The sequence below is a fragment of the Ctenocephalides felis genome, unplaced genomic scaffold (genome assembly GCF_003426905.1).
Source record: "Ctenocephalides felis isolate EL2017-DRISC unplaced genomic scaffold, ASM342690v1 CF-g0.4_SCAFFOLD_01604, whole genome shotgun sequence".
NCBI lineage: Eukaryota > Metazoa > Arthropoda > Insecta > Siphonaptera > Pulicidae > Ctenocephalides > Ctenocephalides felis.
The window spans coordinates 57,075,254-57,100,656 of NW_020537758.1; the positions used below are offsets into that span (position 1 = coordinate 57,075,254).

Genomic DNA, 25,403 nt, shown 5'->3' on the forward strand with positions numbered 1-25,403 from the left:
TGTATGCATCGTGCCTAAGGCAAATTGCTGGAACTTCCCGTACCGTAACGCAATGTTCGAGCAATTTTATGTTTTCAAATAGATTATTATAAATATTGTAACATTGTCTAATATTTATAAGAATTATATAAACTGAATTGCAAAGTTAAACATATTTGTTTAAAGTACATTAGAATTTAGTCAGAATTACGATTAAAATCTGAATTATTTTCGATATACAAACATACTTTTTTTTGGAATTTTATTTTGTTAAAACAAGCTGAAAGTTCTTTGAAGCATTCAAATCGGACGCTTAGTTCTCTCAAAAACTGCCATTTTTCGCTCATTTAGCTCTGTATCTCCGAAATGGTTAGGCCTGCCTGTGCCAAAAACTAATAACCACTTCTCCCGATCATTACTAACTCGATTTCTATTTTCTGCACTCTTTGCTCCGAATCTCCCGAAACGGCTGAACCTGCCTTTGCCAACAACTAATCAGCTCTTCTTCCTATCAATAGGAATCGAATGTTTTTTGAGCCATTCAAATCGGTTGATCCGTGCGCCCGAAAACGTGACTGAAAATTTGTATCCATACATACACACACACACACACATACACACACACATCCATTTTTCCTGAGGTATGCCAAAATGTTCAGAAACCTTCAAACCGTCGAGAAATGTAAAAATTTTCAATTTCGATTTTCGGCCCATTACAATAACTTACCCTACGAGAAGTTAAAAAATCTAATTTTATTGAAATAAAAAAAATCTAATTCTTTTAAATTTGAAGTAAATCATGATAAACTTGGGATATAAGATGTCTTCTTATTTCTCAAGTCTATCATGAAGATACAGATATCATAACATTCTTTCTTGGTTCACGTATTCTCTATATTTAATAAAAGGATCATATCTGTCAAATAGGAGTTTTTTATGTAAATATTTTAGACACTGAATCATCAAATAAGATAGTTTCTTCAGGTGTTCCACAAGGAAGCGGCCAATTCTATTTTTAATATACACATCTGACATACCAATAACAACTAACACTTTGATTGCTACGTTTGCTGATGCTACGTGCATTCTAGCCAGCCACATAGATTCCAGTTCTGCATCTAAGTTACTCCAAAACCATTTAAATTTATCAGAAAAATGGAACAAAACCTGGAGATTTGAAATGAATGGCTTAAAGTCAGTACATGTCACATTTACACTTAGAAGAGAGACTTGCCCACCAGTAAGAATAGGAAATACTCAAGTACCTCAAGAAGACCATGTGAAATATCTCGGCATATACCTCGATAGAAAACTTAATTGGCGAACTCATATAAAAAAACGAGACAACAGCTTGAGATAAAAACCAAAAAGCTTTACTGGTTACTAGGAACTAAATCCAAACTAAGCGCATACAATAAGCTACTTTTATATAAAACTTTATTCAAACCAATTTGGTGTTATGGTATACAATTGTGGGGCAGTGCTCATAAGACCAATATAGAAATTATACAGAAATTTCAAAACAAATTTTTGAAAATTGCCTTAGGAGCTCAAAAATATGTTCCTAACTGGTTGATTCATGCTGACACGAATACACCTACCATAAATAAAGTAATAACAAAAACAGCACAGAAGTATAGAAACAAGCCAATCAGTCACCCAAATTCATTAGCAAACTCATTGATAACAGAGAACTATCGAAAAAGGTTGAAAAGAAAAGCGCCACTGAATTTAAGCCATCAACTCTCCTGAGAAAAAAATGGAAATAACTTAATCATTATTTATAAGAAATTATTTAATAAGTAAATATTGTGAATTTTATATCGAAAAAACAACTACTGAGTTGTTTTTTCCAACATGTCAAAGTAGTATACAATGTACCTTTTCGGCGGACTATTGTAAATCCATTAAATTTACTGAATGTCCTATACTGGACAGTTGTAAATAAAAGAGTTAATAATAATAAAAAAAATTTTTTTTCTTGGTTTACTTATATGTAAAATACGCCTGATCATGCCATAACAAGGCTATGTTATTGACTATGTTACTGCAAAATTAGCCCCATAGTTTTCGAAACTAAAAAAATATGTTTATCACCCTTTAATACCATTGTGATTAAACTACCATCAGCATAAAAACAAACGGCGCTCAATGTTTCCAAATGAAATTTAACTGCCCCCATCACGACCATTACCCTTAATGTCGCCTATAACTATAACTTTAAAACCGTAACGAAATCTCACTCACCTATAAAGAACCAGACGTAAGCCCGTCCGTAGAGTTGCTGTTTGTACATTTCGCAGAGCACTCGCCTCGCAGCCACCACATAAAACAGACCGACTATAACGCGGGCGTCCTGTCGCCGCAAATTACGAACCGCATCCGTGGGGTCGGACAGGAACGATTGTCTAGTCACTATTTCTACGCCGGCCTCTTTGCAGGACGCCTCCAGGTCTTCAACGGTCTGGAAATAGAAAAAAGATATGTGAAAACTGGTGATTGTAAACGGTTTTATATAAATCATTAAGAGGTAAACTATTGGGCATGGCATTGTGCTAAGGCAAATTGCTGGAATTTTCCGTACGGTAATTAAAAATCAATAACTAACTAGTGGTGTATGGCATCATGCCTTAAGGCAAATTGCTGGAACTTTCCGTATCGTCACGAAATGTTCGAGGAATATTAAATGTTTTCAAATAGATTATTATGAATAAATACTGTAGAGGAAAGTCCCCAAGTGACGGACACCTAAGGTTATTAATAAATAAATCAAAAAATATTTTACGAATTGTTTATTAAATTATGATTTATGTTAGATAACAAAATTAGAAATCAAACTAAATTAACAAAAACGCAACCTTTACTAAGAAATAATTAATACTATCAATCAAACTTTGGTAACAAAAAATATGATTTTACAAAGTGGCACCTAGTACCGGACATTTCAAAATAACCAGTATTGAACACTTAGGTAGCCACTTTGGAGTTTCTGCACATATGTGTCTGACGAATATTCTTAGATATTGCAAAAGAAATCACTATTAATGAACCCTTTTGGCTGGGCCACACCGATGCTTTCAGCTGGAGCGTTCATCATAGGATTTTCATTCTTTGACTAGGAAATACGAAAAATGGGGGTCTGAAGTGACCTTTAGCACTCATACAGAACAAAATCAAATAATTAAAATAAATTACATCAACTGTCACAAGAAATTTCAATATGTTTACTGTCCGGCGCTAAGGGACGACTTAGTGTCCGGTGCTAAGGGACAAGCATGTTCGTTCATTTGGTGTTTTTTTTAATTTTTTTTTTCTAAAAGTAATTGTTTCGCCAACACAAGCAGAGAATTTTTTGAATCTTTCAAATCGGATGCTTAGTTCTCTCAAAAGCTGCCATTTTTTGTACATATAGCATCATATATTTGAAACCGCTAAACCTACCTTTGCCAAAAACTATTCAGCACAACTTTCTATCAATAGGAATCGAATGTTTTATGAACCATTCAAATCGGTTATTAAATTAACAAAGAAGTTATTAAATATAAAACCAAGTGAATTCGATTCAAAGAGAAATTTCTCTTTTATTAATTATTTTTATTTTTCAAATTTTTAATTATAGTACGGAAATTATGCAATTTGCCTAAAACACAATAACATGCACCACTAGTTTATAATATATTAAAACTATTATATTAAAAAATTCGTTACTTTTAAATAATATTAGTATCACATTTCAAAATTAATTCATAAAAACGTAATCATAATCTTCAAAAGAATACCACAAATTAGCATTGTGATAATCATCACTAAAACTCCTTCCACTTTTTGTTTAAGTTTGTGGAATAAAGAGATGCCATAGTTTGACATTTATTTAGACGAGATTTCTTGAATATGGTATACTAAAATGAAGAACAAATAAATTTAATATATTAGAACAACATAGTTTGATAAATAAAATTAATTACTTGATTATTATCTGTTGCAAAATTCCTCTTTGCTATAATAAATCAATAAATTTTTCTTGATCGTTGTTTAAATATTTCAAAGACATCTTTTTAAAACACTAACACATTTACTAAAATACATATATAAATCTATATAAATCAATTTACCTATGCATTTCAAGTTAACTTGAAAAACATTTTCGATTTTTGGCCCATTACTATAACTACCCTATGGGAAGTTAAAAAAAGTCGAAAATGACAACTATAAATTAGAACTACAAAAAGGCTGGACCGCTTTAATGTAAGATGTTTGTGAAGATTGGTATATAATGCAGAGCAAGTCCGTATTAAAGTAAAAAAAATCATTCTAAATAATCGTTGCATATAATGCCATAAAATTACGGAAAATTAACTACGGAAAAAAGTAAATTGAACGAGCAGAATCAATTTATACTAATTCAGTATTAGATTTAATATTAAATTATTTAATTTCAGATTTTGAACCCACCTTCTTTAAGTTTATAGTTATTAATTATAACGTATCATAGTTAAGAATTTCAGATTTTATACCACCGCCCTTTCGTCTCCAAAAGGCCCCAAATTGTATTTACTCCTATGTTGCGTCATTTCTAACGTGCAAGATCAGAGTACTGAAGAAAAAAAAATTTAACGCGCAGAATCGATGGAACTTGAGACACAAAAATCGCTATACAATATTGTATTGTCATGAATTTCAGATTTTGTCTAGCGTCTCCAAAAAACCTTAAATTGTATTTACTCCGATGGTGCGTGCTAAACCTGCTTTGCCAAAAACTAATCAGCACGTATCCCCCTCAAAACATGATATAGTTGCGTGAATATGTATTTTATACTATCAGGTTATTCGGAAAGACTTCGTTTTTTTTTACCACCTCGGATTTAATTTAACTTTTTTTAAACCTAAAATCAAACTTAAGACCTATAATTATTATATGATTTGAAAGCTTATACTACAAGGTTTATGTGTAAAAAACACTAATCAATTACACGCTGTAGTTTTTGAAAGATGCCACTTTGAATACGAAAAGAATTAAGCAGCATGTACGACATATTTTACTCTTTTGCTATATAAAAGGTAAAAATACTGTTTAAATCAAAATGAAATTGATCGATGTGTATGGAAATGACGTATTAATAGTACAACAGTACCTAAACTGATTTGCTAAATTTTGTTCCTGGTATTTTGATGTCCAAGAGCACCAAGTCTAAGAAACACGGTTGAAACTGATAAAACCACGAGAAAGGCATTAGTTGATGCAAACCGGCGACTAACAATACATAAGATGCCCTTGTGTTTAAATTTATCAAATTTAACAGTTTATGACCACTTAAAAGGATTGGAATTTTCCACAAAGCTCAATGTATGGTTCTCATACACAAAAAAATATGTGTCTTCGCACTAGCGTCCGCTTTTCGCCTCTGAAAAGTCCTAAAAATGTTCAGGTTTTGAGGAAAATTGTTACTATAAATGTCAAGTGGGATGTAAAAAATGCAATACACGCAATTGCCCATGAAACAAAAAAAAACCTGTTCAAAACAGTTGCAAAGCTGAAATTAGCCAAAAAAATGTGATGCAGTATGTTTGGTGAGATTTTAAAGGAGCTCTTCGTTTTTCAGCTTTTCAAAACAACATAACGGTTAATGGTAATGCCTTATATCATCAGCTGGATAAACCAATGATGTACTTCAATAGAAAAGGTCAGAATTAACCCACAAACAAGGTATAGTACTGAATCATGAGGAAGCAGGAGATCATATAAGTTTGGTGCATCGCCAACAGCTTTTACAGCTTGATTGGAGCATAGTGCACATTCATAATTCATCATTCATCATCATTCTCCAGACCAGCGCCCATCAATCGATCATTATTCGTTTCGGTCATAAAAAATTTTTAGGCGGTAAAACCCTTAACTCAAAGGAGGAGGTCGAAAAGCACTTTGATCAGTTTTTTGCCAATTACGACCAAAAAAAATTATGATCTCGGAATTATGCTAACACCAGAAATATGACAATATGTTCGATCAAAAGAGCCAATATATAATTTATTAAAGTATTTGTTTATCGTACAAAAATTACGTGCCAAAATGTCTATAAAAAACGTAGTTACTTTCCAAACAATCGAATATATTATATTTTATGTAACTGAAAGCTTTACTCAATTTTCATTCAACCGCAACTACTTTGGAAAGATGAAAATTGATTTTCTAATAAAATACACCTGTGTGTGTATTCAGTATTTACGATCTTTACTCTACGATCTTCCTTCGCGTTGCAGTTTATTGTTTCAGTTATCTCACGTTAAAATTTCTTGTTATTTTATACGATAAATCCAATCATTTATTTTTACATTTTATTATAAAGTTCCGCATTTCGCTTGAACGTAGGTCGTAATAATAAAAGCAATTGAGACCTTTAAATAACTATCTTTTATAATAACTAATAGTGGAAATACGAGCAGAATGGTATATATGGACAAAATTGGCTAGTTTTAATATTTTTTCCGCAACTGTACAACATTAAGAAGCCAATGCTGTCAGATGTTTAGCGTCATTGCCACAGTATTGTCGCAATAATCATTTCAAACGTGTATCTCGCATTCAAAAGTTCATGTTGAAGGTAGTTTTCTCATGTTTTTTGGGGGGGGCTATTGATAGTAATATTAAAATTCTCGAATATTTTAATAAAATTCAATCAACTTATGCCAATTGTAGATATTTTGTGATCAATTTTCATTATTTTTTCATTAATTATTCAACTTCTGACAAAATGACATACTTATCTAATGGACTAAATGACATTATTTCGTAAGCATTGTAGGGTCAAGAAAAAAATTAAAACCTGTCAAAGGTGGTTGAATTTTAACTTAAATCAAATTGAAAAACAGATGAAAAGATATACCGATAAAAAACAGAGACTTGCATTAATTGCAAAGCTCTCTTTTTCCGACCTAATAACCCAAAGAGAACGAAACGATTTATTTGTGAACTGTTTTCTTAAAATTAGCATCTCAGTATTTTCATGTGTCGTATGAAAAAAAAATGTTTTTATAATAGGCTAAATTTTTCATTAATAAATATGTTATTACAATTCCTACTTCATTTATAATATCACTACATAAATAAATATTATTAAAAAACAAAATAGCATGTGATTTTTTCCTACATCCCTAATTATTTCACGAATGATATTTAATATTAAACTATTATAACAATTACTAGTTGTACGAAAATTCAGTTTTCTACACAATAATATGAACTTATTACATTTCTCAATTAAATTGCAATATTTTCAAAACTACTAATATCGCTCACGATTATTGAAAATATTTTTTCTCAATTTTAAATCATTAAACAATTTTTTGTGAGATAGCTGAGCAAACAATTTAAATCGTCAAGCCAAATGTATACATGAAACCATGTTATAGAATTCAATGGCATAAAATTACATTTCTGATACATTTTTTCCACAAATATGTTTTGTGTGATCTAGACTTCAAATCGCTTTCATTTAAAACGATTTATATTTCAATTGACTTACTAACATGAAATGAAAATCTTTTCAATTCAAATACATATTCATACAAACTTCCACGAATTTAATACAAGCAGCCATTCACCCGTAAAAACTTGAAGCGTATATCTTTGATCTTGGAGAATACAAAATATGAAAAATTATTGAAAAAATCCGAAGAAATAAATATATTTCATTGTAAGAAATTGAGAAACGAATTTATAAAATGTGTTCTTGAGTTAAGTTTCACAATGTCGTTGTATTTGTATTAGTTTGCTTTTAAGATAGATTAAGACGTTCAAAAAATAATTTTGCTTATTCAATAATTTTCATTTTTTTGGAAATGTAATTAAAATCGTATTATCTGTCTTTTAGTTATTTAATTATCAACAATCGGCTTTTAATACAGTGAATTTTCTACAGTAATATCAGAATACAACAATGTAATGTTCCTTAAATATATACATATACCAAATATGTTTAATTACTTCAATATATGTATATATATATATATATATATATATATATATATATATATATATAAGTATATATTGCAGCCCAATCGTCGATTTAAAAAAAGGATTAAATAGAAAAACTATTTATTCCATTAAACGTTTCGACACTTGGTATGTGTCATCATTTAGTAATATAAAAAACATATTACATAAATACAAAAGTTGATAATATATAAAAAGGAGAAAATTATACATACGAAAAACAACAGAAAATAAAATTTATTGAACACTAAATTTGTGTAAAAGAGCAACCCTGGGCAAAGCATAAGAAAATAGTGAAATAGTAAAAAAGTGAAAAAGTTGAAAGAAAGCAAATTTAAAACAGATGAATTAAATTAATAATTAGTTAAACTCTGTTAGTGATTACCCAATTAACGTGCACATAAAAATTAATATTTTGGTTGAACAATGTAGCTATTATTTTCTAAATTGCCTTTTAAAAATTAATATTTTGGTTGAACAATGTAGCTATTATTTCCTAAATTGCCTTTTAATTTAAATATTTAAGAAATTATTATATTGGATCTGTGTACCTCCCTGGCTGTCCCTTCTTACCCACTCTATGGCGTAAGAACGAACATATAACAAATTTTAGAAAAACAGTGAAAAACTTATTCCTATGACTTCAGTAAACTAGGAATTTCACAGAACATAGATTGATAGTTGCTTGTTTGATATGCGTTATGTGTTGTGATGTAGTTTTAATGGCTTAAGTTTAGACAGTATAATTACTCAAAGTCAAATTGTAACTTTGTGTCTTGCCCTGCTCTACATATTAATAAGAAACACTTTTACCTCCTAATATCAAAATAATTGGTATTGACAAGTAAATGCCAAATGACGGAAAGTTAAGTTAATGCCGAATAACTGAAAAATATGCGAATGGTTCAAAACCTGTTATTCAAATATTTATGAATGACAAACACATTTCGTGAAAAGGGATTGAGAATTGATTTTATGAAATATTTCTTCCAGTTATATTATATTTTATAGCGTGGCATTTTGTACGAGCTGTAAACTATGTTTACAGCTTCTAGCTAGCTCGTATATTACAGGCCTTGATTTATATCTATTTACTATAATAATCATAATACCGCACCGTAATGCTAAAGATAAATCCTGGTAACTTTTATATAAGCAATGAAACGTCATGGTTTGTAATATGTTGTTGAGGTTAAATCGAAAAATATAATTAAAGGCGAATAGAGCTGATTCACCCAAGGAGCAGCATTGTATATTAAACCAATAGCCTTTGTGCACATACAATCCTTATTAAAATTTATACACTTCACATGCTATTTATGAATTTGACAAGTGTCTGGAATAATATTTAACATCCCGTAAGATAAGTTATAGTAATGGACTGAAAATCGGAAATGAAAATATTTGCATATCTTCACTTTTCAGTGGTTTCTGAACATTTTGGCATACCCCAGAAGAATGGATATGTGTGTGTCCACAATTTTTTGTTCACGTTTTGGGACGCACGGATCAACCGATTTGAGATGGTTCAAATTAGATTCCTGTTGATAGGCAAATGTGCTGATTACTTTTTGGCAAAAGCAGGTTCAGCCGTTACGGATATACGGAGCAAAGAGCGCAAAAAACAGGAATTGAGTTTTTGAGAAAACGGAGTGTTGATTGATCGAAAAAACATTCAATTTGTAATGATTGTAATAAGTGGTGATTAGTTTTTGACAAAAGCAGGTCCAGCCATTTCGAAGATACCGAGCAAAATGTACAAACAATGGTAGTTTTTGAGAGAAGTAAGCATCCGATTCGAGTGATTCAAAAAACTTTCTGCTTGTGTTGACGATGATGTGTGCGTATGTTTGTGTGTATATACGACAATATATACGTATATGTAATTAGTGTTCTGACCCAATCCAGGTTCATTGTGTACAAGCATCACAGATTAATGATTTCCTATCCTTCCTTGTTGATCACTATTATTATTCACATTTACACATTTTTGGTTCGATGTTTCTTCGACTTTAAGTAACTTGTATTTTCTCTATTCGTGTAAACCATCAATCAACTGTTTATTTCTACCTTCAATGACGTCTCCACTTTATCTGCTCCATTCGTTTTCAGCACTAAATTTCAAAACCCAGCACCTGGTTTTTGTCGATTTTACTTAGAGTCCGTGTCTCTCATCCGTCTCTCATCCTTTACCTATTTATTAGTTTCTTTTGAGAAGGCACAGTTTTCTCGTTTGATCGCTCCATGCACTAGCAGTCAGTGAGAAGCAGGATAATTCGAAAGTACTTGAAGTGATCCACGTTTTTCAATACCCAATATTCTATAGTTATCTTCAGAAGCTAATCTTGTTCGGTATCTTCATTACTTTCTATTCGTCGATGTTGAGATCTCCATTCTGTGACTTTATCATGTTTGGTACGAGATAATCTGTGTTCTTTATGGTGGCGATTCTTCTGCTATCAATTTAAAAGTCTCCAAAGTCTTAGGGTGCGTCACTGACGGCCCACTTTCCTTACAGGTTGAACAAGATTTCTCTTTTATCTGTATCGGATGCAATTTGTATTGCCCAGTTTATTCGAACCCCTACATTATGTCTTATGTAGAACTTCTGGCCAGCCTGTTATCTTTAGTCATATCCAATCGTTTTAAAAATTCGCTTGGTGCCAGGTCCAAGCGATTGCCAATATAAGATAGATGCATAAAAACCTCGTAACCAAGCTCCCGAAGCTCCTGGAGAGTCACTATTGATGTTTGTGGCTTCTCCTATTGGCCAAAGCAGGCTACTTCTGGCCTATTGGTTCCTTCACACGGTTCAATTATTGACAGAACAGTTTTGAGTTAAAGATTTTACAATAGGAGATTAGCTCACAGTAGATAATTATCTGCTGATTTCACCAAATCAAAATATTGGCTTTGCTACCATTTCTGCCGACTCACAGCCATTTGATCACGATATTTTCATTTTACGTTGTCTTAAGTGATCCACTTTTCATCACCAGATACTAACCGCTTCAAAAATTTCCTTGTAATTCAGGAGCAATTCGCAGGTAGAAATTTGGTCCAGTAGATTTTCGTTTGGCACAAGCGGTTTTTTGTGAAATCTTTAGCTCTTGGGCAATTGAAATCGACTCACATGACTCTGTGATTATGTCGACATTTTAGAAAGCTTGCCATTCAGTGCGTATGCTATAAACACCATTCGCATTTACAGTCGCCTGACTTCTGTTGTTGTCTTTAACAAACAAAAAGTGTAAAATACAGCGCACTTTTTCTTTGCTAGTGTCCATTTTTGACGATCGCTCAAACAAAACTGAGCTAATCAATTACAAAACAGTCGGAAAAATTTTTTTAGTACGAAATATCCGATTTGACTCTTACAACCTGAGATACAGATAAATGAAACTTACTATTGCAAAAATAAAGGATTGTATTTACCTAATATATAGATTTTTATTTATGTGTACATTGTAAATAAAAAGAAAATTGTGCCATTATAATTAAACTATGTCACAATAAGGAAAGTTAAATGTATTAGCTACGTGGTTTCCTTTTTCTGAAATTGATAAGAATTTTCACTTAAATTAATGAAGAATTAAAGACCAGAGTCCCGTTGGCAACAAGATATTAAAGCTGCGATAAAAATAATCTCAAAGATACACAATAATCCTCCACCGTATTAAAAATTCCGTCACATTAAATATTACCTGCGCGCTCCACTTTGACAGGATATTTCTGTATTCAATGAAATAGCAAAGGCACCTCGCATTATTATGTTTTCATTTTACGGCTTTGCTTATCTTGGATTATATCAGTGGAAATACCCACATTCTTATAATATATATATATATATATATATATATATATATATATATATATATATATATATATATATATATATATATATATATATATATATACTATAGCCACGCATATATAATATACATGGCTACAACTCGAGTATGGGTTTTCTACTTCTTTAGAAATGCACGCCACGAGAATGATGCATAAAATTCCCGATATAATAGTCTTAATCAAATAATTGACATTAAGCTATTTAGATACAATTTTCAACTGTTTATTTCGAGAGTAAGAAAGTTTTCCAAAGACTTCGCTTTACCAATCAGTACAATATAAAATATTAGTATTTTAACTAATTATAGTGCACAAATACAAACTTGTATTGTCTTGACATTCAGTTATTTATTTATTTCTGATAGTAATTGCAAAAAAGTAGAAAATGATTTTTTTTTATATCTTCACGTTTCCTAAAGCAGTCTCAAATAATACTAAATCCTAAACCTGGAAAAAATCCAAATCTAGTCGACTCCTACAGACCTATTTCTCAAATTTCAACAATAGCTAAACTGTTCGAAAAACTAATAGTATTCGATATAACCAAACATTACCAATTACTTCTGGACCATCAATTTGTTTTTTGGCCGAAATACTCAACAGTTCAACAATGTCATCGGATAGTTAATAAAATACACATGGCGATAGAGGAAGGAAAATCGGTTTTTTAAAACCTTTACTTGACTAGAATTCCCTCTTGATAAATATTTCTTTGCGTTATACTATTTATTACAATTTCAAGAATCTTCTTCAAAAACAAGTATTTTTCTAAATTCCAGTTTACATAACTTTGATAAAATTATTAAAAATTGTATGATATATTCATACGTATTTAAATTGATAGGTAAAATTTTATAGTAATTTAATTGTTATTTCCCTGAATAAGAAGTTTGTTTTCGCCAAAATATCCGATTTGCTAATTCTATATTTCCTCTACGTATAAGTCACTCTGAAGCCTTTGAAACCAACAGAGAAAAAAATATGTGCATGCATGTGCGCCAATTATGTGAGCCTTCGCGAACGTTTTCTCAAATACAGTTGCATTGATTTCAAAAATTCTAAAATTTGCGAAAAATCCTGAACCAATCGCTTAACATGGAAAATACTGCACAGCTGCTTTACTTGATGAGAAGCAGGCGTTCCATAAAGTCTGGCATGAGGGATTGCTTTATTGAAAATAGGCAAACTTTTCCAGAATATCACAAATTCTCTATTTCTTATCTCGGTAATAGAAAATTTCAAATCAAATTAAACAACAAAGTTTCTATCTTTCGCAATATAGAGGCAGCCGTTCCACAGGGCAGCTGTCTTGGTCCCATGTCATACTCGCGATCAGACAATGATCGGTGCCCTATTGCTGCTTGCGATAAGCTTCAACAACATTTAAACAGAATTGAAAAGTGGATAAATAATGGAGAGTAAACATCAATTATGCTAAATCCACTCAGTTCGAATATACAACAAAGTTATGCCGGATTCTACAGTAGTTATTATAAATATTTGGGTATGAATCGCAAACTAAACTGGATTTCTCATATCAGTTTGAAATGTAAAAAAAATGATAAAAGAAAGAATATTGGATATTGGGTCCGAAATTTAAACTATTACTGGACAACAAGCTCCTGCTATACAAAGTACTGATCGAACCAATATCGACGTACGTAGTCAAAATGTGGGAATGCGCCAGCAAAACACAAATAGTGAAACTCCAGAGACTACAGTCGATGCACGAAATAATAAACAATAGTAGTCTATCCCATTTTGACCGTTTGAGAAACCGCAAAAAGTCTGTAATCATTTCAATCGCCGACAATCCGAATCCCATGAGTAGATTGAAGAAAAAACAACATATTTATTTATTATAATTAATCAGAAATTTGAGTGTAAAGTTTCATAAACAAGCCATGTTTACGAACACAAAAATTTTCGAGTTCAAGTAGATCCTAATAGCGTATAGAATATTTAGATTCTGATTGCAATTTAATTGTATGTAAAAACAATAAATCTTTACGTTTCAAGACCCCCTGAATACTTTGGATAAATATTCACAAATGAATGTTTGTGACTGTATGCTTGCATGTGTTTGTGTTTTGTGTTGATACACAATCAAGACGACGATTTCGGGTGCACTAATCGAATAACTACGTACGAATAAATACGTACTAACAGGTACGTATATATAATTGTAAGTATTCTACGAGCTGTTGTTATTTGCTAGATTTTACTTTATTTTTTAATTTATTTCGATAAAATCAAATTTTGAAGTATATTTTCAAGTAAAACTAAATTTCACTACGTTATATCTGATTGACAGAGAAGGTTATACGACCTGGAACCTTGTGCCTTTCCAATATTTTGAAGATTTTTTATTTTAAATCTGAATACTTTTGTAATATTCGATTATTTTGCATAAAAAAAAAAAAATTATTTAATCATTGACTATTAAATTTTATTTTAATTTATTAATGAATTAATTTATTATACAGCTAGATCTTCCTGCAATTGGTCTTAGACGCAATTTGACACTTCTAGTTCCTACACAAACTTTCATATTATTGCGTTAGTTCAGAAGGGCAATTTCTATAACACGTTTATATCAGACGTATCCACATAAAAAATAAAATCAAATAAATCTAGAACAAAGAATTGGATTTGTCATTCAATCAGTATTATGGAAACATATACGTCCCAACGCTTTACAAATCGAATTATCTATTGTTCGAAAATAGGGTTTCCGACAAAGAACATTATTGGAATAAAAAAAAATAAAACAAATGTTTTTATGAAAAACACAAAGAAATGTACAATAGGAACAGAAGGATATATAAAATTAAATCATAATTAACTTCTCGTAGGGTAAGTTATTGTAATCGTCCAAAAATGGAAATTGATTTTTTGTGTGTCCGCAATACTTCGTCCACGTCTTCGGGCGCACGGATCAAACAATTTGAATGGTTCAAAAAACATTCGATTTCTATTGATAGGGCGATGTGCTGATTAGTTTTTGGCAAAGGCAGGTCCAGCCGTTACGGAGATACAGAGCGAAGAACGCAGAAAATTTAAACCGAGTTTTTGAGAGAACGGAGTATCCGATTTGAATGATCCAAAAATCATTCAATTTTTAATGATTAACAGAAGTGTTGATTAGTTTTTGGCAAAGGCAGGTCCAGCCATTTTGAAAATACAGACCGTAATGTACCAAAAATGGCTGTTTTTGAGATAACTTCATTGATTCAAAAAACTTACTGCTTGTTTTGACAAAACAATTGTTTTGAAAAAATAAAAAAAATAAAATTTTTTTTAATTTTTTTTTGTATATAGGAAATGATTCAGATTTTAATTTTAATTCTGGCTGAAGTTCTAAAGCTCACCTCTATACTTTAAATTTATAGTGTTTATAATAATCAATTTCAAAACATTTAATATTCCTCGAACATTTCGTCACGATACGGGACGTTCCAGCAATTTGTCTTAAGGCACGATGCTATACACCACTAGTTACTTTTTTATTCGATCTCCGGAACCGTTAGACCTGCCTTTCCAAAGGTTTAATCATATCTTAGTTTTGTCAATACAAATAAAATGTATTTCAAATGGAACGATCCGTTCTCTCAAAATCTGAACTACAATTTTTGTCTCCTTTTGCCTCGTATCACCGAACCGGGCTAGACTTGCCTTGGCCGAAAACTAATCAGCACGTCTCCTTATCAATAGGAATGGAATGTTTCTTGCATTATTAAAATCAGTTAGTTTATGCTCACGAAGTCGTCGACTAAAATTTGTATCCGCACAAACACACACATACATACATACATCAATTTTTTCTAAGTTATGCCAAAACTTAGTAAAGATGTATAAAAGTTTTCATTTTCGATTTTTTTGCGATTACTATAACTTAGAGGAGTTAATCATTGCATATCTTAACGTTTACGGGGTTTCTGAATATTTTGGCATATGTTGTGATAAGATAGATAGATTAAAAGTGTGTAGAAGTTTGTGATCCTCCGAAATGCTGCCGAACTCTATTAAATACACTTGCACTTTGTTTATATTTTTGAAGGACCAGATATATTTAGATAACGGCTATATCATACCGATTAAAAGATGATAAGTAGTTTAATTATTGTATATTGGAATGAAATAATACGATATTAAGATTTATAGATGATATGTTACTTAGTAGAAGTTTGAATTATTACTGACTAAAAAGATTTGCATTTTTTTTTATTTTCCTGGTTGGCCCATTTTGTGGAATTAAGCGACATCCCATTACAATTTTGGATCCAATCAATGGCTATTACTTTCATCAACCAATCAGGTATTGACCGGTGATTGCATGGTACGTAGAATTTAATCGGGTACAGGTGATCCGAGTTTTTTAGAAATATATATCAATTGCAGGATGATATATTTAAGGACAGGATGCATGACAATAATATAGATTATTTTAATTTGAAATAGTATAACAAATGATTAGGATTTATTGCTGTTATCCTGAAAGAAAAAAAAATATAATTAGACCAAGGTTGGAAATGAGGCGTAAACAGCATACTTTTAAAAAAATAGATACATGTATGTATTTTTATTGGTAGGGAGCATTGAAATGGAGCATCGGATTCAAATGATTTAATAAGCATCAATTTATAAAAAAAAATTTAAATACCCAAAATTATTCGGATTCTAATTATAGCTAAAATTCTAAAGTTCACTTATATACTTGTCACTAATTTAACTTAAATGCCATTAAACTAACTCCGCTTGATTAAATTTTGTTTATTTACTTTTCCTGTAAACATAAACGTCGTCATTCAATTTATAAGCTCTCATGTTTTGACTATGAAATACGAATAATAAAAGTTATAGTATTTGTAATAATATATTTAAAAATATTTAAAATTTCTTTAATATTTTCGATACGGCAAGTTACAGCAATTTGCCTTAAGGGTGTTGCGCCAAAAATTTGTCATTTTTTTCGGAATGAAAAGTAATAAAATCATGATGTTAAAGATAGTTATTTATTGTACTTGAAAGTAATAAAATAAAATATAATTGTAAAAAAAATTGAAAATGGAGGTACCACAGCCATTTCGGCGATTAGCGTCAAATCCGCAGCACGCAAAATAACTACAACAATTTTAACTTTTTTCATTTGAATTTTCAATGGTATATTTAAAATAACATTTCGAAGTGGCCATCATAGCGGATTTAAAAAATATCGATTCTTGTTTGTTTGGCGAGGCCTTTGTTCAAAATCGTTGAATTTCAATAAAAAAACGGATAGTAATTTGTTAATAATTAATGAACAAATTAACATAAATATTCAAATGAAAAAATCAATTTGTTGCAATTATTTTGCGTGCCATGTTATAATATCGTGTTATAACAAAAACGTGTTCAATATTTCGAAATAAACTATAGATAAGAAAAAATAAAAAAAATGTCAGTTTAATTTCTTTGTTATTTTCTTCCCTTGATGATTTTATATTAGAGCGTCCTACTTTTGGCGCATCCGTCAAAGACTTTTCGGCATGCAAGCCGTTTATAATCGACTTCAAGACAAAAATTACATGTTTAGATGCCAATATAAATCCCCAAGACTATTATCATTTATAAAATATTGATTAGACCATCGTTGAAATTATCCCCAGCAATATTAGCCCCAATATAGTCAATCGTTATATGTGTTGACTCTGCACTGATCATCTATTGGTTGAAAATGCTTTAGCAGTTTATTCATACAATATAAATGTTTACTAATAACATATATTAATATAATCCAGATGATACATGTTATAATTTTGCTTTATAATATTTTTTGTTAATGTATTTGAGCGGTGTTGGTTCGGAGCAGTCCGACGCGTATAGAAAAAAGCTCATAATTACAAGCAGGGCCAGATTTAGAAATTTGGCGCCCAGGGGCACTGACAAAAATGACGCCCCATCCCTGAAATTTTACGAATTTTCGAACTTTTTTTTAAAGCAATCGCGCTACTTCAGCTGCGAGGGACAAAATATATCGCAATTTTTTTTCTAACGGATAAACAATGTTACAGAACTTATATAAATGTCAACAAAGTTTATACTATTATTATTATAATATCTTTAAAATATCTGATAATTTAATGTCCATATGTCTTATGATCACTTTTGTCCGCCAAATGTTTCTTTTTCAAATTTTCTTATTGGATCATCAAAACCGGTAAACCTGCCCCCCAGAAATTTAAGCAGTTATTTATTCTGTAATTTTTTTGAATGTTATTGGACGCTTTTTTCTCAAAAACTGAATTGTCATTTTTAGCATTTTGGTCCGTATCTTCAAAACAGTTGGACCTGCCTTGACCAACAACTAATCAGTAAGTTTCCTTATTAATAGAAATTGAATCATAAATCGGTTGATCCGTGTTCTCGAATTAATTAAAAAATATTAGATTTGTATTGTTGGGGAGACGTGCTCATTAGTTTTTGGTACAGGCATTTCTTGTCTGAAATAGCTACGCAGCACGATTGCTTTGCAAAGAGTTCATAATTTTCGAAAAATTTCAAAATACATAAAATGTGTTTTAAAAGCTTTTTTTACATTTTTCAAAAAATTTTAAAGCTCTTTATAAAATGTAAATTTCAATACGGGATGTTTCAGTAATTTTTCTTAAGGCACAATACCATGAGTCACTGGTTCTAATTTTTTTTCGACGCTATAAGCTTGGAAGTGCACAAATTCGTCATTTTAAGAGGTCTCGAGAACTGAAGAACATATTTTTCTTAAGCTTGTTTACGGATATTTATATTAGTCAAATTGCCAAATTTGATAACTTATTAACCAATTTTAAAGTTTACGTTCGGAGAGGGAGGCAATGCAAAATAATAAATTTTAGTTATCGGTTATTTCAACCCAAATTTTGCATTGCAATTGTATTATGTTTTGTTAATTATATTTTTTGAAATAAAAAATGTTGTTAAAAAAAGTTGATTATATTGTATAGAATTTCCAATTTTGCCGCCCCCCAAAATTTGCCGCCCCGATACAGTAGGGATTTACAGTAGCCCCGATTGCCCCTACTGTAAATCCAGCACTGATTACAAGTAAAAGAAGAAAATGTCACTCATAAAATTCCTCATATTCTAAAAGGTTCAAAGTATATTTTAAGCCTAAATTTTTTTATAGTTTTTCGAAAAATCTACAGTTGTTTAAACCCTTAAGTAAGCGCTGCTGGTATAATTATATTGAATGGAAATTTTTACCATATCTCATACTAAATTAGAATTTGAGTTATATTCAGTTTATATTCAAAGGAACTGCACTCACCGAAATGAAAACTTCTTCGGCCTGCTGCAGTATAGCAATCCTCGACCATCCAAACTTCTCCATTAGTTTGATCCTCGTCGGGTTGTGCACCGTAGCGGACGGATGCGTCCGAAACAGAGTTGGAAAACGCCGCCTGTCCGACAAGGCCGGAGATGAAGCCCCATAGCACAACTAGAACAATGTAATAATGTAATAATACACACGTCAGCAAACTTAGATTCAATATAACTAAGAACTTAATGCATAATGGTATGTCTCTGTCACCGTAGAATTTTTTATTTGATTTTCTTACAAGTAGCTTTTATTTTTATCATATAAACAAAAAAAAGTATATTTAAGATTGTGTTGATAGATGTAGCAATCAGTTGTCACAGCTCAGCGTTTCAATATGCAATTACAAAGGCTCCGCAATTTGACTTTGAGCAATTATATTGTCAAAATCAAATCAATTACATCACAACAAATTACACATATCATCTAATTCATCATTGCAGAAGTGTTTTTTGCGGTTTTTCAAAAGTTTGTCACCTGATCCTTTGAACCCCAAATGGTATTTTCATTTACCATAGACTTATATTTTAAAGTAAAACTTTTTTAGGCGCGACTAGGGTGTAAATCCGTACAAATGCAACAGAAGTCCGTTACGCCCAAACTGTTCATCACTCGCTCCCGATGAGATCATTTCTATACGGGCCAATTGTGATTAGTTGTCGTTTATGTAAATAGAGATCTATCGTTGCATGCGTACCGACATCAACGTTGCATGCGTACCGGCATCAATGTTATATGCCGTACCGATATCAACAAGAAAATCGGCATAGATAAATAAACATTTTAAAATTATATCGTAGTACAAATCTTGATTTAATAAAAAATGCCTGAATCAAAAGAATATTTTACCCTGTTCCTTAAAAATAATTATACGTAAAATGATAATCGTAAGTTAATTGATTAGAAATTATTTCTATATTATTCGTAGTTTCCATAAATCTTTGAAGTTATTGAAATGGAAAATATTTTTTAGGCAAGACAGATATTACAGCTGTTCAAAGAATGAGATTATATCGCCAGCAAAAAAGTAAAAAAAAAACAAGCAGTCAATGAATGTATGGATGTTAATTTTAATTGCAAGAAGTTCTTCAAACACAATTACATGATGAGTGAAGTTGCGAAAACAATATTTGTTTAGGCGTTGTTCAACATAATCCACTGTGTGAACGAATATTGTAGAATTTATTATTCAGCAATTACTTCATTTCTCTAATAAAGGTTCATTTCTAAATGCTAATTGCAATGACAAACCGATCAAGTCTGTTTTAAATATTGTTATTAAATATTATACATATTTTAATGCTATTATAAATATATAATTTACAACTTATCATTATATAGATGTGTATAATGGTTGACACTAATAAATGTGTGCATCACGAGTATTACCATATTACTAATAAACATTATTTAAGATTGTTTTATGATGTATTTATTTTTACTTAAATGCCATCTTGTACTGCTTGTACAGTAGCAAATGAGTTTTACTTCAATCGCGAGTGAACCCTACGCGCACTCTTTTTTCAAAATATTTATTGCTTTTGTTAACTTACTTTACTGTTTTTTTTACTATTTTTTTATTTTTTGCATCTTTGTCAGAACAAAGGTTCAACTTGTTCTTAATACCCCACCTACTCGTAAACTTTTATTGAGGTTATACAAAATAAACTGCTGAATCCAACTTAAAAATAACGCCCTTATATAATAAGTAAATATTGTGTACTTTAAAGTTATATAAAGGTCTTGTAAACTAAAGAGCATTGCTCACAACCAAAAAAAAACTTTTAAGAGTAACTTTTAAGAATAAATAATAAAAAAGAATTAAAAAAAACTTTAGTTTTGGATTTTCAAACATTGCCATTTATCTTTCGATAGCGACGTTGTTAAAATTAAAGTGATGGCTTATACATTTTTTCCCACTACTTTCAAATATTGTTGTTAAAAAATTCTTGTTTTTGAGATATCGGTGGTTCCATTTGCATTTTACAGATATATTTTAATATATTAAAGAGGTTTCACGAAACAATAGCTATATAAGTCTTTTTAAACAATGCTTTTTGGTCATTTGATACAACAATAGAATTAAAAAATTTAATATAAATAGCTTTAATCTAAGAGTTGCTAAAGAATTTTGTATATTTTTGTATAGAAATGTGTATCAACTCTTACTACAATGCTATGGTAAGCACTTCTAAGCATCTCTGCTATTTAGTTGATCACAATAATATGTTTCTTGAAATTAAATTTATAATATTTACAAAGATCACACTGCATACAAGTCTAATGTGGAACTTATTGATAACTATTCGTCAGAAGAAATCAACTTCAGAGGTGTAATAACTAGTGATTTAATTTATTACTTATAAAATTGCTTTTGAATCAATACACATTATAAAACAATTCAATAACGTATACGGTATAGGTATATATACCTTAGGTTTTAGGTATATATACCTAAAAATTATATTCAGACATTTAAACTAAACAACAGTGCTCGAAACTAAAACAACTAACAACGAAATGACAATGACAATGTTTATTTCGTGCTAGCATATGCCTCATTTGAGCGAATATTTAGCAAAATGCCTCATTTAATTTTTCAACAAGCTTAATTTATAACCGTATTTAAACAACGAAACCAGTTAATTTTTTATAATTTGAACTGCAATTTCCGAACATAAATGCAGTATTATAGAAGAATAGAAATACATTATGTTTAAAGACAAGTTGCTGAAACTTGCCTATTGAAAAAAGAATATAATGAGTATTTGCATTTTTTACAATTTATATTTAATTATCTCCGTCGCTATTTGATACATATGAATTTCTAAATAAATTACTATCATATCAAATAACAATAAATAACAATAGCAACACATTCATTTTTTTTTAAATAATAATGACTCAAAAACAAGAATCAGAATTATTTTAACTGAAATTTCCAGTAGATTATAAAAGTGGGTATTATACATTATAGTTCTCGTATTAAATACGAAAAACACAGAGCATTACGCAACTCGTAAAGGCATTAGCAAAAGCTGGAGCTTTGTCATCTTTAACGATGTCGTAAAAATGTCTTGAAGGCCCGCTGTCCCTTATATATTATTTTGTTTACATCCGTCATCAAATAATTCGGCTTTTATATCATTCCGGGGTATATGATGCCCGCAATCGCGTTTCACGAGCTTTGTACAGAGAAGAATGGGTATTCGAAAATATTCATAGAAATTTTAACATATGGTTGGCTTTGTTCAATGTAATAGGTTTTAAAAAAGGCAGGGTGATTTTAGTATTTGTATGTAAATCTGCAAAGAAAACACCAATAACAACGATGGTATATTTACACAAACAATGGGAAATAAATGAAAATATAGGAAAGCAAAAATATCACAATTTTCTGAATCGGAGTAACATCACATAAATCTAAAATATTTTATCATTAACAGTAATAATAAAATATTGTTCTTTAATATTGCGCCGTATCTGATTTTGCTGATATTTTTTAACTTTCCGTAGGGTAAGTTATTGTAATCGTACAAAAACCGAAATTGAAAGTTTTTACATTTCTTCACGTATTGAAGGTTTCAGAACATTTTGGCATACCTCAGAAAAAATGGATGTGTGTGTGTATATATGTATGTATACAATTTTTTGTCCACATTTTGAAGCGCACGGATAAACCGATTTGAATAATTCAAAATACATTCGTTTCCTGTTAATAGAGAGATGTGCTGATTAGTTTTTGGCAAAGGCACGTCCAGCTTTTTCGAAGATAAGAAGCAAAGAGTGCAGAAAATAGAAATGGATTTTTTGAGAGATCGGAGCATCGATTCGAATGATCCAAAAAACATTCAATTAGTAATGACGGGGAGAAGAGATGATTAGTTTTTGGCAAAGGCAGATTTAGCGGTTTCGGAGATAAATGTGCAGAAAATGGCAGTTTTTGAGAGAACTAAGCGTCTGATTTGAATGATTCAAAGAATTTTCTGCTTGTTTTAACAAAATAATTGCTTTTGAAAAACAAATATTTTTTTGTATATAGAACATAATTCTGATTTTAATTGTAATTTTGACTTGAGTTCTAATATACTTTAAACAAATATTTTCAACTTTGATTTCAATTTATATAATTCTTATAAATATTCGACAATGTTAAAATATTGATTTATTTGATAACATTCAATATTCCTCGAACATTTCGATGCGGTACGGGAAGTTCTAGCAAATTTCATTAAGGCACGATGCCATACACACCACTAGTTTATAATTTTTTTTTGTTCTGCTATATTTGCAAAATTGGTAATCTAATCCATTTTACCCCATAGCTCACTTAAAAAAGATAGCCAAATTGCAAGAAGATCCACTATTTAATTTTAAAATTTTACGCAAGAATAGCTATATTATATAATATATGCAATGCTATTTATTAAGCTGCAAAACAAAACTAGAGTTATAATCTTTATCAACTCTTACTAAGACCATAAATCTTGCCTTGGTAGGTATTTCTGTTTAATTTGTCATGATCAGTCTTATTGTTCCTTGAAATACATTTCTTACAAATAAGGTAAACATATTTCCATTTGAAATATACAATTCATTGAAATATTTTTTACAAAGACACAACTGTATACATTTTTATGATTTCGCTTTCATTGAAAACGATTTCCTATTGTAATCTTTGAAATATACTTATAATATCTGTAATTGTATAAATCAAATTGTTTAATACATTTCATTTCATCCTTTTCGTGTTCTGAAAATGTATTTTATTAAGTGCGGATGTAAACTGTAATCAATAGCTATTAACGCATCAATAAAGAACGTATTAGATTCTGATCAGAATCGCTCAAGCACGCAGCAAAATTTTAAATTTTGATAAATTTTTGAATCCAACCGCTTATTGTAAACCTCCAATAATTCAGAATGTTATTTCAGATTACGAAATCTATCGTTATACAAAGTTTAATCAAAATCAAAAAATGTTTTTCCAAATAAAAATACGCGACTTCCGACTAATACATTTCTTAAAATTTTGTTTTCTTAAAATCGATTAAAAAAAATAAAGCCTAAAAATTTTACACCTTTCTGATAATGACAAAAAAACGGCTTGGCCGATAGTTGCGCAAAGCTAATCAACGCAAGTCTTTACCAGATACATCGAAAAGCTTTTAATTTTCCGAAATTGGTCTAGTCGTTTTTAAAAAATTGTCGACAAAAGGTCAAAAATTGGTTCACATACACACATATACATACCAAAATACAATACCAAATTTGGTCTCATTGGATGTTGAAAAGTTAAAAAATAATATAAGTTACCTTGTAATTTATTTTGTAATATAACATGTATTTAATGCAAATAAGCAAATTTGCAAATATGCAAATCTAAGTTCTTGATCTGGCACTGGTAGACCCTCAGTGCATATTGTTCTTTTTTCTGAAGAGTGTGCTGTCATAAAGCGCGCCAAATAAACTCGCAATGTCAGTCATATTCATAACATTTCATACCATAAGCTCTGTCTAAAAGCTCTGCATTTTATAGTAGTAACCAGAGAAGCTATGAGTAAAGCCAACGGGAAATGTAGTATGATAATTTATTAGTATTACTTTAGTTGGAACAGACCATAACTTTTAAATTATAATTCAATTGATCTTAAATATAATGAATATTTATTCAAAAAAATAATAAACTAGTTGAAGGTGGTTTATTGCCATAAGGGCCTAAGGCAAGTTGCAGCGACTTCTACATCTCAAAATTGTATGCATGTAGGTGTACCCAAGTGTATGCATGTATGTGTTTTCTTAAATTTGATTAAACTTATGAAGTTCTAGCAATGATTTGTTTTGCAAGAAAATTAGGAAAATGAGCAAAAAAATAAGAAGTTTCACCAAGAGGCAAGTTTATTAAAATATATTAAGTTGATGTGGTAATAAATGTTTTAGATCATAAAATATTAATAAATATACAATGTTATAAAATATTTCACTTTACCATTATAGCTCAAAAGACATTCAAAGTAATGTCAGACTAAATGTTATTTGAGAACCGAGTTTTAATAACATTTTTTCAACTTCCTTGAAAAATTTGATTTGCTAATTTCATGTTTTTCTCAACGTTTCAAGCCATCTGAATGAATCGAATGAGACCAAATTTGGAAAAAAAGTGTGTGGTGCATGTGTGTGAATAGGTTTTTTTGACGTAAAGTTTAAAACCGAAATTTCGCAAAATCG

At 30.4% G+C, this 25,403-nt stretch overlaps 1 protein-coding gene across 1 annotated transcript in view; it reads right to left on the minus strand.

Moving 5' to 3' along the window:
• LOC113372312 (gamma-aminobutyric acid type B receptor subunit 1) overlaps positions 1-25,403 on the minus strand; it is a 303,069-nt gene that overhangs the window by 157,456 nt on the left and 120,210 nt on the right. Inside the window, exon 4 of the mRNA XM_026612635.1 lies at positions 2,227-2,443. Coding sequence (XP_026468420.1) covers positions 2,227-2,443 — 217 coding nt within the window. The remainder of the gene's footprint in view (positions 1-2,226; positions 2,444-25,403) is intronic.